General features: G+C 51.7%; 1 protein-coding gene across 3 annotated transcripts in view; it reads left to right on the top strand.

Annotated features, from left to right (window-relative positions):
- Sun2 (Sad1 and UNC84 domain containing 2) overlaps positions 1-13323 on the top strand; it is an 18389-nt gene extending 5066 nt beyond the window's left edge. For 2 of the 3 annotated variants that reach the window (XM_031349538.1, XM_031349553.1), the window contains exons 5-18: positions 579-674; positions 983-1076; positions 2041-2120; positions 3872-3999; positions 6984-7238; positions 7782-7859; positions 8227-8270; positions 8713-8878; positions 9200-9421; positions 9672-9756; positions 10080-10195; positions 10289-10456; positions 10653-10745; positions 11807-13323. In XM_031349538.1, coding sequence (XP_031205398.1) covers positions 579-674; positions 983-1076; positions 2041-2120; positions 3872-3999; positions 6984-7238; positions 7782-7859; positions 8227-8270; positions 8713-8878; positions 9200-9421; positions 9672-9756; positions 10080-10195; positions 10289-10456; positions 10653-10745; positions 11807-11920 — 1739 coding nt within the window. In that variant the 3' untranslated portion in view covers positions 11921-13323. The remainder of the gene's footprint in view (positions 1-578; positions 675-982; positions 1077-2040; positions 2121-3871; positions 4000-6983; positions 7239-7781; positions 7860-8226; positions 8271-8712; positions 8879-9199; positions 9422-9671; positions 9757-10079; positions 10196-10288; positions 10457-10652; positions 10746-11806) is intronic. The other variant, XM_031349547.1, reaches the window with a different exon arrangement.
- The last annotated feature ends 19 nt before the right edge of the window (positions 13324-13342 follow it).

Here is a 13342-nt window from a genome sequence, read left to right as displayed (position 1 = left end):
GGCAGGAGACTGACTTTCCTTGAAGTTTATGCCTCAAATACCGCCGTCACGCAAAGTGTGCATGGCATGTGTCCATGCGTGTGCGCACCTTACTGGATGTCTCAGCACCAAAGCTCTCCCTCCTGGCCCAGTCTGTCCCTCACCTAGGTTTGTGTGTCTGTAAGATCCTCCTCCACTGGTCTGTGAGCGACTCAGAACCACACCACTATGTTTTAGGCAGTTTTATCTGGGGCTCAAACATGGTTAATACTCAGTGACTTCTGATACATGTCCGAGCAACTACCAAGGCAAGGGTGCAAAGGGAAAATAAAATGTCAAGGCCTGGGGCCTTAGTTCAGGAGGCACAGTGCTAAAAGCAAGCACAGGCCCTAGGCTCAGTCCCCAGGACCAGGAGAAAGACGTTGGAAACTGCCCATCTCCTTACTTCACAAACATTCCTGGACCTACTATGTGCTGGGCCAGTCTGACACTCTGGGCAGAGGATGAGTGGATTCAGCTCCAGGAGAAATCAGGTTCCACGTCTGCGGCTCTGAGGAATCGGTGCTATTAAGGAGCTACATTTGTTTTCCTCCCTGCAGGCTACACGGACTCAGAGCAGCACAGCTCAGGGTCAGGGTTAAGGAGCGCAGCATCTCGGGCCGGCTCCTTTGTCTGGACTCTGGTCACTTTTCCAGGTGCGTGCTGGCTGTGTGCTAGACAACTTCCATACTCTGCCCCAGTCACTCACTGCGTCTGCTGGGTCCCAGGCTACAGAGTCCGGGAAGGCTTGCAGTGGAATAATCACTGGGGGCCGAGGGCTGTGGGAACCCCCTAGCAGGTTTGAACAGGAGCCACCTCAGAAAAGGACAGGTGGACTTGGAAAGGGTCACCATGGGGTGGGACAAAGGGGGCTTGGCAAGGGTTGGGCAAGAGAGCACACAGATGGGGAGAGGGGCAGTGTGTTAAATACTACCAAGTCTTAGGCTTAACGGCCACTTTTCAGGTCGCCTCTTTGGTCTTCTCTATTGGTGGGTTGGCACCACCTGGTACCGCCTGACAACTGCTGCCTCCCTCCTGGATGTCTTCGTCCTAACCAGGTGAGTGAGACCCCAGCTTTGATGAAGAGTCAGAAGGACCTGGTACCTCAGGGCTTGACAGAGCATCTAAGCTTGAATGTGACCCAGCACTCCTTGAAGGTTCCCCAGGCTAAGTGTAGCTCTTGGCAGGCAGGCTTTCTCTCCTAGTTGATTACCTTCTAGCAGTACTCTGCAACACAGGTTCTTGCTTCACCTAGATCCTTCCTAAGAACAACCCGACCCTTCCAGTCCTTTGAGAAAGGGTGGCTTTGCTTCTACTGGCAAACTGTGAGGCATTAACCCAAAAGAGGGGTTCTCAGAAATTCTGCCTCTCTGTCTTAGACCCATGACAGGCTACATTCCAGAAGTTCCCACCCATGATCAGAAGTCATGAAGAGATAATGTCTGAGAATGCTGAGGGGTCATTCGCCAAGCTCCAAACCAGCAGGACAGAGGTTAAGGACTGTGTCCCCTGGGCAGAGAACAAAGGCTAGGCCAGGAAGGGGTCAGGGCATCTCTGCCAAGTCCATGTCGGTGAGCATGGCTAGAAAGCCTGGGCTACATGGGGAGTCCAGGTCAGCCTGGGCTACCTATCAAACCCTGTTTCAAAAATATATATGTGGGGTGAAGTGGTGTGGCTGGAGGTGCTCAGCACTGATGAACACCTCCACAGGACTTGAGTTCATTTCCTGGCACCCACGTGGTAGCTCACAATCCCAGTTTCAGGGACTCTGAACATAACCTGCACTCATCTGCACATATGTACACACACACACACACACACATACTTAAAATAAGTTTTAAAGTTTGTAGAACCAAAATTTCCCTATAACTCTTAAACCTACAAGTACCATTCTAGTGATGCTAGTGACCTATTCGTTCTTGGTCCCATGGGAAGCCCAAGAGTGCATGTTTTAACTCTAGTTCATAATTCTAGAACAGTCCCATATCCCACTGACGTTTGCCTTCTGTCTGTCCTCCTGAGGTCCAGGCACTTCTCGCTGAACCTGAAGAGTTTTCTGTGGTTCCTTCTGCTCTTGCTACTCCTGACTGGTCTGACCTACGGTGAGCAGGGGTGGATGAGAAGGAAGCTAGAGGCAGAGGTAGGGTGAGGCAGAGTCAGGGCTAATGGTGATCCAGTGGGCCATGCAGAGCCCTGGGCCTGACTTTCCTACTCCCCCAGTCCCACCCCAAGTCCACAACTGACTCAGGCTGCCCTGCCTGACAGTGTCCCAGGGCTAAGGGGATATGCCTCATCTCCTGACCTTGCTCTTGCTATAGTACAGGGAGCTTCGGGGAGGAACACGCCCTCAGACAGCCACTTTCTGGGTAGCAAGCAAGAACTCTGAGCTATTATTAGGAGCAGCTATTTTTCCTCTATTCCAAATCAGGACAGTCTATGTGACTGGATTGTTTTTACAAGATCAAGTGAAACCTTTGGCTGCCTTTAAGCTAGAAGCAGCCAGAAAGGCGCTGGTTGGGACCGTAAGACCTGCTTACCCACAGCTCTGCCCCATTGTGTCTGCCATAGGACCTTCTTGTCTTTGTCTTGTGGGTTCCGCTTCTCAGTGGACAAGTTAACTGGGTTTCCGGTTTCGTGTGAATTGGCTGTGCAGACCTGGGCTCACTTTAACGACTGCAGCTGCGATGCTTAGCTAGTGTTTTTTTTTTTTTTTTTAGAGAGTTGGTTTGGTTTTATAGTCTCGTACTTCTCCTTTTTTTTTCTTTTTTCTTTTCTTTCTTTTTTTTTTTTTTTTTTAGAGAGTTGGTTTGGTTTTATAGTCTCGTACTTCTCCTTTTTTTTTCTTTTTTCTTTTCTTTCTTTTTTTTTTTTTTGAGATGGGTTCTCTGTAAACCTGGATGTCTGGAACTCACTCTGAACACCAGTTGCCTCAGATTCCCAGGTCTGCCTGCCTCTGTCTCCCGAGTGCTGGGATTGAAGGTGGGTGCCACCACCACCCGGCTTCTTTTATGAATAAAGAGGGCAGGACATATTTCCAAATGTTGGTTTCCTTTTTGTTTCCCATTACAAGAACAACTTGTTCATACTCAGAGGAAACTGGGCATCACCCTTAAAATATCATGACCTTCTTACTCACGGCTGTGCAGTGTTTATCCTGCCTGATCTTTCCCAGGTGTTAAGTGCGGCGCTGTTTGAGCTGCACCAATTCCTCATGGTTGATAGAAACGATGTCACAGCCGGAGCATGTGGAGATGCGAGGCGAGAGGGCCCAGGCCTGCTCAGGGAGTATGTGGTTGTATCCACTTGGGACTTCAGGCCTTAGTGGCTTGTGTATGCTCCCTTCTCCTTCCTGCTCATGGCCAATAAGGAAGAGGCAAATGTGAAATTAGGCACTGTTTCTCTGTGGCTGCAGTCTCGGGCCCTGATTCTGGGCCCCCGCACCTTGAAGTGGGTGTTGTGTTCTCTGTGATGCCCAGCCAGGGAGCTGCTAAGCCCACTCACAAATGCCACTCGAGCCAGCTAACCCTTCTGGACAGGGCAGTCAATGCTAGTTGTTGTCAACACTAGGGGACTGTCCACAGATCTGTAAGGGCCTGGGCTCCACCCTGAGAATCTGTGCCTGGAAAAGGAAAGTGCTCTCTCCTAAGTCTCACTGTCTGTGGAATGAGTACAGTGTGTGTGCATGAAGGTGCTCTCTCCTAAGTCTCACTGTCTGCGGAATGAGTACAGTGTGTGTGCATGAAGGTGCTGTGAGGCCATGGGCTGTCACTTCCACTTCTGGTAGAGCAAGACTCACAATGCATGACACAGGCTGTGACCAAGACGATTCTGAGTACTCTTTCCCTGTGTCTAGGTGCTTGGCATTTTTACCCGTTAGGGCTGCAGACATTGCAACCCGCTGTGGCCTCCTGGTGGGCAGCAAAGGAGAACAGGAGGCAGCCGGAGATGTGGGAATCCAGAGATGCCTCTCCACACTTGCAGGTGAGTCTGAGGGTGCTGAGGGTAGGAGCAGACCTCTCCAGCCTGGCTTTGCAGGTTGGAGAAGTCACACAAAACTCACACAAAGCCAGAAAATTACTACACCCTTCCTGGGCTGTTTGAGGTCACGGGGGAGCTAACTTTCCTCTAAACGCAACCCAACAACCCAAAAGTTACATACATCCTGAGAAAGCAGAAGGAAGGGCTGGCAAACGGTCCTGTTGCTTTCCAGTGCGATTTCTCCATATTGCCAAGGCTTCTGTGTGTAACATCCTGACCAGGTATCTCCCACCCTTCCCCCAACTTACACTGTGGCTCAGGACTTCAAGTATGTAGGAGCTGTGAGTCTGGAGGGACTAGTGGGCCCTTCTGGGCTATGCCAGGGCAGTCTGTGCTAGTTGCTTAGTGGGCCAGCTGGCCCAGGCCCTCACAGAGACAACTGCCCCTGCCTGATCTTTGTTCACCTGTCAAGCTAGCCTGGGCTTGCTCCCATAGCAACTCGGCTGTGTTCTAGGAGGGGAAACAACCAGATGAGTTGGGACCTGGGGGAGCAGATAGCAGGAGCAGAGCAGATTCTAAGATGGGCAGGCAGCCTGCTAGGTCACTCTGCAGAGGCTGCGGTCATGGGCATGAGAGACAGCAGCCGGTGTCTTAGAGTAGGGCAGATCTGGGGTGTGCTCTTCAGGGGTCTGTACAGTTGAGGGTGATATGTGGACAATAACCAGAGTGTAATACAGGTTACAAAACTCTGTCCCAGGGCTGGGGTGCTGGCTCAGCATACAACATGCTTGCTGTACAGTTAGGAGACCTGAGCTAATATCACCCTGGTGCTGGGGTGGTGCGATAGAGTCGGGTGGATCTTCAGGGCTTGCTGTCTAGTCAGTCTAGCTGAAATGCTAAGCTCAGGTTCAATGAGAGGGCTTAAAAAATAAGGTGGAAAGCCATACAGGGAGATATCTAATGTCAGTCTGTGGCCTCCCCTTGTGCATGCACAAGCAAGTGCACCTGTACATATATGTGCACACATATATACATGTGTGCACACATCTGTTGAAGTTAAGATCTGGTTCTTCCTCTTAGTCCCATGCTCCTAGAAATAAGACTCAGACTTAAAATATTTACAAATACCTTGGCCATATAGCTGGGGTCTTATCTTACTAGATCATAACTAAAATAACCCAATTGTTTCAGCCTACCTTCTGCCATGTGGTTGGTTACCTGTGCTTGGATACCTTGTGTCTTATTTCCTCACATCTTTCCCGGGCCAATCTCCCACACCTGGCCTATTCCACAATTCTTTCTGCTTTCCAGATATACCTCCTTCTATTTCCTGCCTAAGCCATAGGCTATAGACTTTAATTGACAGGTGATGCATCTATACAATACACATGATAGTCTCTGTACACACATGCTTACACCACACACAAGAACATGGCACACACACAAACCTCTTGGTCTTAGTAGGGCATGGTGGCTCACACCTGTAGTCCTGGCACTTGGGAGGCTAGGGCAGGAGAATCCCATGTCTGCAGTTAGCCTGGGCTACATAGTAACTGCAGGACAGACAACCTCTACCCCCCAGCCCCCAACTCTTAGTCCTCTAGTGAAGTGAACTCCTTTATCAGCTGAATTAAGCTTGCCACATATCAAATATGTTCCAGCACAGTACGATCTTATTTCTTTTTCTTTCTTTCTTTTTTCTTTTTGGTTTTTTCGAGACAGGGTTTCTCTGTGTAGCCCTGGCTGTCCTGGAACTCACTCTGTAGACCAGGCTCACTTTGAACTCAGAAATCCACCTGCCTCTGCCTCCCAAGTGCTGGGATTAAAGGCGTGTGCCACCACTGCCCGGCTGATCTTATTTCTTAAAATGATGGCATATTTTGTCGTCTGCAAATTCCTTTTAAAACTGATTCTTGAAGACATGAGGGACAGTTCAGTCTTGGGTCACCTTTCATGTGACAAGGGAAAGCAAGGCGAGCAGAGTGGCTGGGATCTGCTGTGGGAAGACTCAGTGAAGACAACTGTGTGGGAGAGGTGATGGCAGGGGCGGGGCTGGGCAGGCTGGGAATGGGGTCCTGTGCTTGCTACCTTGGGAGTTGTGCAAGCATGTTTAAAAGAGAATGTCTAAAACCCAAGATCTCTGCCCCAAAGTCCTTTGCCCTTTAAGGGACAGTTGGTAAGTTGTGTTTTGTAATTTCCCTTGGCAAAGATATTGTTGTTTGGCCAACAGTAGTCCTCCTGTTCATGACCTACTATTAGGTGCCGCCCTTGGGTCTGAACGGTTGTTACTACAGCTTCTCTAGGGCATTCATTTGAATGAGGAAAATGCAAAGCTTTCAAACCATCTCCTCTTTTGGTATAGTTATCTATGGAAGAGCAAAAGCACTTGAAAGCCAAAAGCTGCCTCCTCCCACCTTACACAGCTCATGAGGTGGGGCCTGCCTAGCTGAGCCCCTCTTGACCAGCCTACAAATTCACAAAATTTTCCTATCCAGTTCCTGTGCTCAGACTCCCTCTCCCAGCCACCTTTCCCTCCACACTGGGATCTGATGGTGACAACATGTTGAGGGGTGCTGGAGGTGGGTAGCCCTCCTGCAATGCATGCTCAGTATCTCCTGCCAAATGCTGCAGCAACCAGCCATGTCCCAGCTGGTTTTGCCCTGTTTGTTTTTTCCTAGAGAGATTTTCACTAGCACTGGCTGTCCTGGAACTCCCTTTCTAGAACAGGTTGGCCTTGAACTCATAAAGATCCACTTGCTCTGCCTCCCAAGTGCTGGGATTAACGGCCATTATGCCTAGCTGCCATGTCCCAGCTGTGCAGTCAGGAGCCCCTGGGATTTTTTTTCTCTCTGCCAGGTGTTGCAGTGGCCATACTCGGGAAGCCTTGTGGTGTGCTCCCATGCCTCCGTTTCTTCCCTCTGGCCCCACCAGGCTGAGCAGTGCTCCCCTGGGCCCATACCTCCGTTCTTTCCCTCTGGCCCTACCAGGCTGAGCAGCGTATTCTCTCCCGGGTTCACTCTCTGGAGCGGCGCCTGGAAGCTCTTGCTGCTGAGTTTTCCTCCAACTGGCAGAAGGAGGCCATACGGCTGGAACGCTTGGAGCTGCGGCAGGGGGCTGCTGGCCATGGAGAAGGCAGTAGCCTGAGCCATGAAGATACCCTGTCTCTCCTAGAAGGCTTGGTGAGCCGCCGTGAGGCTGCCCTGAAGGAGGACTTGCGCAGGGACACAGCGGCTCATATCCAGGTGAGGGAACATCGTTGCCTTGGGGGTGGGACTGCACATTTGGTAAAGGCAATGCCATAGAAAAAAACCCTGACAGTCTTGTGGAGTGTAGGAGGCATAACGGGGTCTGGGGAGATGGTAGTGTGTCACTTAGGGCCATCTGCCAGGTACCCTGTCAAGATGAAGATGATCCATCTTCCATGATGGGAGTCCCTGGCACAGTGCCTGACACAAGTGAAGTGTTAGGCACAGGTGGTACTCCATGTATTTCAGAGCCTTATAGCATAAGACCAGGAGCTGAAACTAGGAGGTTAAAAAAAATCCTAGAAGGAACCCAGTTAGACTATGTCTAGTCACAAGTGTTCCTCCAAGGGCAGCTGGCAAACCGTCTTGGTGTGGGGACGCACGCCTTTGATCCCAGCACTAGGTTCAGAGCTCTGAGTTCAAGGCCAGCCTGGTCTACAGAGGGAGTCATGGGACAGTCAGAGCTATGTAGAGAGATGCTACCTCAAAAGAAAACAAGAAAAAAAAACCACCCAAACAATCAATCCTCATATGTGGTAGGAAGAATTGGCTACCCTGAGGACAGAGCATCACCAAGACTCAGAAGACCTCTTCAAGAAGATTGTCCAGGTCTCTCAGGTCAGTGGGCAGGCATGTAGCCCCACACTGGCATCTCACCCAAACTTTATCTGTCCTTGGTTCTACCATGGATATTGCTGGGATGTTGAGTGGAAGGGGGTAGTCTCCTGCCTTCTCTAGGGCCACAGATAGATGCTCCACAGTGACCCCGGGATGTGCATGGGGCAAGGATGGTATTTGTGCTGGGTGTGTTTGTGGGAATGAGTCTGATAAGGGCTGAGGCTCACAGGACTTCCCCTGCTTTTGATGAGAAGGGATGGGAGACCCTTTCAGGGACATGGTTAAGCAAACACTCCCATATAGAATGAGCCCTTAGGCTTCTCTGAACTCATCATGTCTTGTCCTTGCCCCTTCTTGCTGCTCCCAGGAGTCTGAAGCCCGTGTCCAGCAGCTGAAGACAGATTGGCAAAGGTAATGGCAGCCATCTGGCCATGGCCTGCTCTGCCACCCCATTAGGGCTCTGCCTGGTTGGCTGAGACTTAGCTTAGGATCCTGCCTGTGGCCTGTAGGGTACAAGACAGGTTGGTAAGGCCTGGGGGAGGCAGGGACAGGTGCAGCGGTGAAACTGGAGTTTCTGGCTGGACTTTTCTGTATGCCCTCTGCTCTTATGACCTAGTTGTGAATGCATGGCAGGCTGTGGCATTATGAACTATGCTGTCTAAGCCTACAGGCCAGAATTAACTGTGAGACAGGCAAACCCAAGCTCCTGGGCCGTGTTCTACTGTTAGACTCCAAGGGCAGCTCTGCTCCTTCACACACAGTGATGGACTTACACCATATGACAGGAGTCAGTCAGGGCTTCCTTGTCCTTCCTCAGCATGGCCTTACCTTGCTTCCCTCCATCTGGAACTAGCATGACCCAGGAGGCCTTCCAGGAGAGCTCTGCGAAGGAGCTGGGAAGGCTGGAGGCCCAACTGGCCAGCCTGCGGCAGGAGCTAGCTGCCCTGACTCTGAAGCAGAACTCCGTGGCAGCTGAAGTGGGCCTGCTGCCACAGAAGATCCAGGCTTCCAGGGCTGATGTGAGTGGGAAGTACCCAGAGCCCTACTAACCCTCCTCCCCTCTGAGACCACACACTGGGGAGGGGGGGGGTGTGCCTGACAGCTGGAGCAGTGTCTTTGGCACATGCATAGCAGATCTGATGCAGGCCTGGTTTCTGGGGGAAATGCTTTCTGATCCCCGCCACTGTTCCCTGGAGAGTCCCTAACCTCTAACATCTCTTCCAGGGTCTCCATCCTTCCCTTCCAGCAATGCTTCCTCCTCCAGTGACAGCCCTCCCACCCTGTCATAGCTGCCCCTGCCATTCTTGCAAGCTTCTGAGTGACACTGCCTTTGTCCGTAGGTGGAATCCCAGTTCCCTGACTGGATCAGTCAGTTCCTTCTTCGAGATAGGGGTGCCCGCAGCGGGCTCCTGCAGAGGGACGAGATGCATGCTCAGCTGCAGGAGTTGGAGAACAAGATCCTTGCCAAGATGGCTGAGATGCAGGGCAAGTCAGCCAGGGAGGCTGCAGCTTCTCTAGGACAGACACTGCAGAACGAAGGCGTAGTTGGGGTGACGGAGGAGGTAAGGGATGACTACTCTCGCAGCACGCTGCTTTCTCCCCTGGAAGCCTTACACTGCCAGTTCCTCATGTGTGTTAGGACATGATGGACCCTCCTGGCTGGAGGTTCGTGTGTATATTTCTGGCCCAGTATGGGTGGTAGAAATGAACAGAACCTGCTTGGGTAGCACTGGTGCCAGTCCAGCAGGGCTGGTCCATGGATATGCATGCAGTATCTAATTATATCCCATATCTGCTTGGGGCATGTTTTAGCAAGTGCACCGGATCGTCAAGCTGGCCCTGCAGCGCTACAGTGAGGACCGGATTGGAATGGTGGACTATGCCCTGGAATCAGGAGGTGTGTGCTGCCTTCACCACTTCACATTACCCTGGTCCTTACACTGGCTAGGCCCCAGGTCTGCCAGGCAGCAGTGCTGAGCACACAAGGCTTGAGACCAGGGATGGCTGAGAGAAGCCGTGAGCCACTGAGTGGATCCCTGGCTGGGAATGGCTCTGTGAGACTGGGTTAGAGCTAAGGGGTGGGCCTGAGGGACTCATCCCATGCTCTTGGAGACAGGCAGTAGCAGTCTCCTCCCTGGCCTCCGTTTTAGCCCTGGAATCACTACCTGAACTTATTGGGCCTCCCGCTGTGAGTTTTAAAATGGTTCTTTCCTGTGACAGGAGCCAGTGTTATCAGCACCCGCTGCTCTGAGACTTACGAGACTAAGACGGCCCTTCTCAGCCTCTTTGGCATCCCCCTGTGGTACCACTCCCAGTCACCTCGGGTCATTCTGCAGGTGGGAACTCTGAACACAGTGGGGGATGGCCTGTCTCAGTCAGCCACAGCTGGATTAGAGGCCCTGTTCTGACATGCCTCCCACCCCCTCCAGCCAGATGTGCACCCAGGCAACTGCTGGGCCTTCCAGGGGCCCCAGGGCTTCGCAGTGGTCCGCCTCTCTGCTCGTATCCGCCCCACAGCTGTCACCTTAGAGCATGTGCCCAAGGCCTTGTCACCCAACAGCACTATCTCCAGTGCTCCCAAGGACTTTGCCATCTTTGTGAGTACCTGATCTTCATTGGGGTGTGTGGGGTCTTTGCTGAAAATTACACTGAGGTGGCTCTGGCAGTGAAGGGTTTAAAAGAGAGAGCCAGGGAGTCCTGGCCCTTCAGCATGGCTGTCTGAAACTGCAGGAAGACACTATGGTGTGAGAGTGAGGTGGTCCCCCTGACTCCTCCCTGTATGCTTTTCTGTAGGGCTTCGATGAAGATCTGCAGCAGGAAGGGACGCTTCTTGGCACATTTGCTTATGACCAGGATGGGGAGCCCATCCAGACCTTCTATTTCCAGGTACAGGGCTGTGTGCTTGTGGGTGCTGCCACACACTCCCAGTCAACAGCAGATATCTTCCCGGATCCAATCTTTGCATTGCCGGGCAGAGGATTCAGGGATGGCCCTAGCTTCCTACCCGGCCTTATTTCAGGGTATAGGGTGGCAATGACCCTCTTCTGTCTGAGACACAGATGGGAGCATCCAGAGCTTCCTAATCAGGGGCTCTGCTGAAGTGAGTTTTACTAAGGAAGGGTTGTGACAAGGAAGTGACTGTGAAGGGTGTTCAAGCACCCCTATCTCGAAGAAGGAACTGACTGATCCAGTCAGGGAACTGGGATTCCACCTACGGACAAAGGCAGTGTGCAGAGAGCTAGGGCCCCAGGAAGGGCACATGGGTATCAGATCTCCTCGTCCTGTTAGAGGCAGATTCTAGAGCTAGGGTTAGAGATCAGCTAATTTTAATTCTTTTTGTTTAACTTTTTTTGTGTGTATGAGTATTTTGTTGGTATATATGTCTGTCCACCATCTGTGTACCGGTGTCCTAAGAGGCCAGAAGAGGGCTTTGTATCCCTTAGAACCAGGGTTACAGACAATTACAAGTTGCCATATGAATGCCAGGAATTGAACCTGGATTATATGGAAGAGTAGCCAGTGCTCTTAACTGACCCAGTTCTTCAGTTCTATAACACTATAGCTTTAAGCATAGAGTGCAGGTAGACACTTGAGAAAAAAGCAAACTGTCTACAAGCTTCTTATGAACACTCCATGCACTGACAATGCTAACCCCAACTGGGGATGAATTCACCTGTCTGTGCTGGTCCTTGGTACTCAAGACTGTTCACATACGGCCCAAGGGCTGGCTCATGTGGGTAGTGACACTTAGGAACCCCAAAGTCCCTCAGGGCTTTTAGCCTGGAAACTGTTCCAGGAAACAGAGAGTTTAGAAATTCAGTTTTTTGTTTTTGTTATGAGCCCCGGGGCAGGAGACATCCGGCTGCTGGAGTGGTTCCCCACCCCACCCCTTCTGTTGCTGAGGTATCAAAGGACTCTGTGACACTGAACCCCTCTTTTCTACCTAGGCCTCTAAGATGGCCACCTACCAAGTTGTGGAGCTTCGGATCCTGACCAACTGGGGCCACCCTGAGTACACGTGTATCTACCGCTTCCGGGTGCACGGAGAGCCTGCCCACTAGTCTCTTGAGATCTTGTGCCTGCTGCTAGCCACGTGGGAAGCTCATGGTTCCCAGCATCTACCCCTGCTCTGAAAATAGGTGCACAGCACCCACCGCTGCCTGCACATGCTTCTTAGTGCTGACTTCCAGATCAAGAACAAAGAGGCAGCATGTAGGACTCCCTGCATAAGCCAAGCAGCTTGAGAGTGCCAACAGGCTCCTATGCCTCTCTTAATCTTACCCCCTAGAGCTAGGCGCCTACCAGGGTGTATATATGTAGCATACTTTGGGGGACTGCGAGTCAGGAAGTGAGGTGGAGGGACTGGCACCGGTGAACTCCTGATAGGTGCCAAAGCCATGGGCATACCAAGCCAGAGCCCCAGGGATAAGCTGGGGTGTCTTGTGGCCTTTTAGGACAGTGCTTAGCATGATGCAGCTGAGACTGTCCCTGGCAGGTGCCTGGTAAAGGACTCAGAGGCTGCTGTGCTCTTCCAGCATGGAAGGTGCCATGGCCCATAGGAGCCCTGGGGTTTCTAGCAAACGGGAGGAAACCAGCTCCTGTGTGCCTCTGAGGACTGCTCTCTGTGCCAACCCAAGAGATTTCCAGTGCTGGGGACCACTGCTTTTTCTTCTGATGTGGGGTGAGGGTCCCTTCTGTTTTCCATTCCTGCTGCACCCTGCCTGTGCTCCACAGCCAGCTTTCCATCCCCCAGGGAAGGACCTAGCCCTGTCTTTGGGGGCTATTCTGCAGGGTCATCTAGAGGAGAGGGGAGAGGACTTTGGGGATTCTCCTGACCCAGTGCCAATAGCCACAGTGTGGCTCATAATATCAGGTTAGAGGGGCTGTACTCGCCCACCCCATTTAGAGTGGTCCTGCCCGCTCTAAAGCAACGCCCTTGGGCTCTCAGCTCTTGCTTAGATTGCTTCCTTTCTGGTCTCTATGGTGGCAGTTGGATGGGGGCTGAGAGGGAGGGAGGAAGGCAGGCAGAAGTCACCTGTGTGGGGAGGAGGAAGGCTTTTAGACTGAACGGCCCTGCTGTATTATATATAGAATTCTCAAGGTCTGTTTTTCTTTTGTTGCTTTGTTTTTAACTGAAAAAGCTACAGGCTTGATTTCTAGCCCCATTCTGAGGGGCATCAGCTGTTACCCAGTTTCTAGTTCCTGGCTCTATGAGGGGCTTGGTCTTGCCTGGTCTATGGAAGGGGCCAGGAGGAGCTGCTAGGCAGGGGCAGGCAGGGGCAAGCAGAGGCCCGGTTAAGTGTTCTGGTGAAATGGCAACCTGTACAGCCCTGCCTCAGGGCTTGTTTTGTGTTTCCTGTCAAAAATGCTGCACTGTCGATACTTTCAAAACAAAACAAAACAAACCTCTCCAGACTCTAATTTATGCCTATGCAAAAAATAAAGGATGCCCAGGATCAATGGATTATGCTTTTTTCTGGTTG

The sequence above is a fragment of the Mastomys coucha genome, unplaced genomic scaffold (genome assembly GCF_008632895.1).
Source record: "Mastomys coucha isolate ucsf_1 unplaced genomic scaffold, UCSF_Mcou_1 pScaffold11, whole genome shotgun sequence".
Taxonomy (NCBI): Eukaryota; Metazoa; Chordata; class Mammalia; order Rodentia; family Muridae; genus Mastomys; species Mastomys coucha.
The sequence above is the reverse complement of the archived record's forward strand: the minus strand, read 5'-3'. Positions and strand labels throughout refer to the sequence as shown.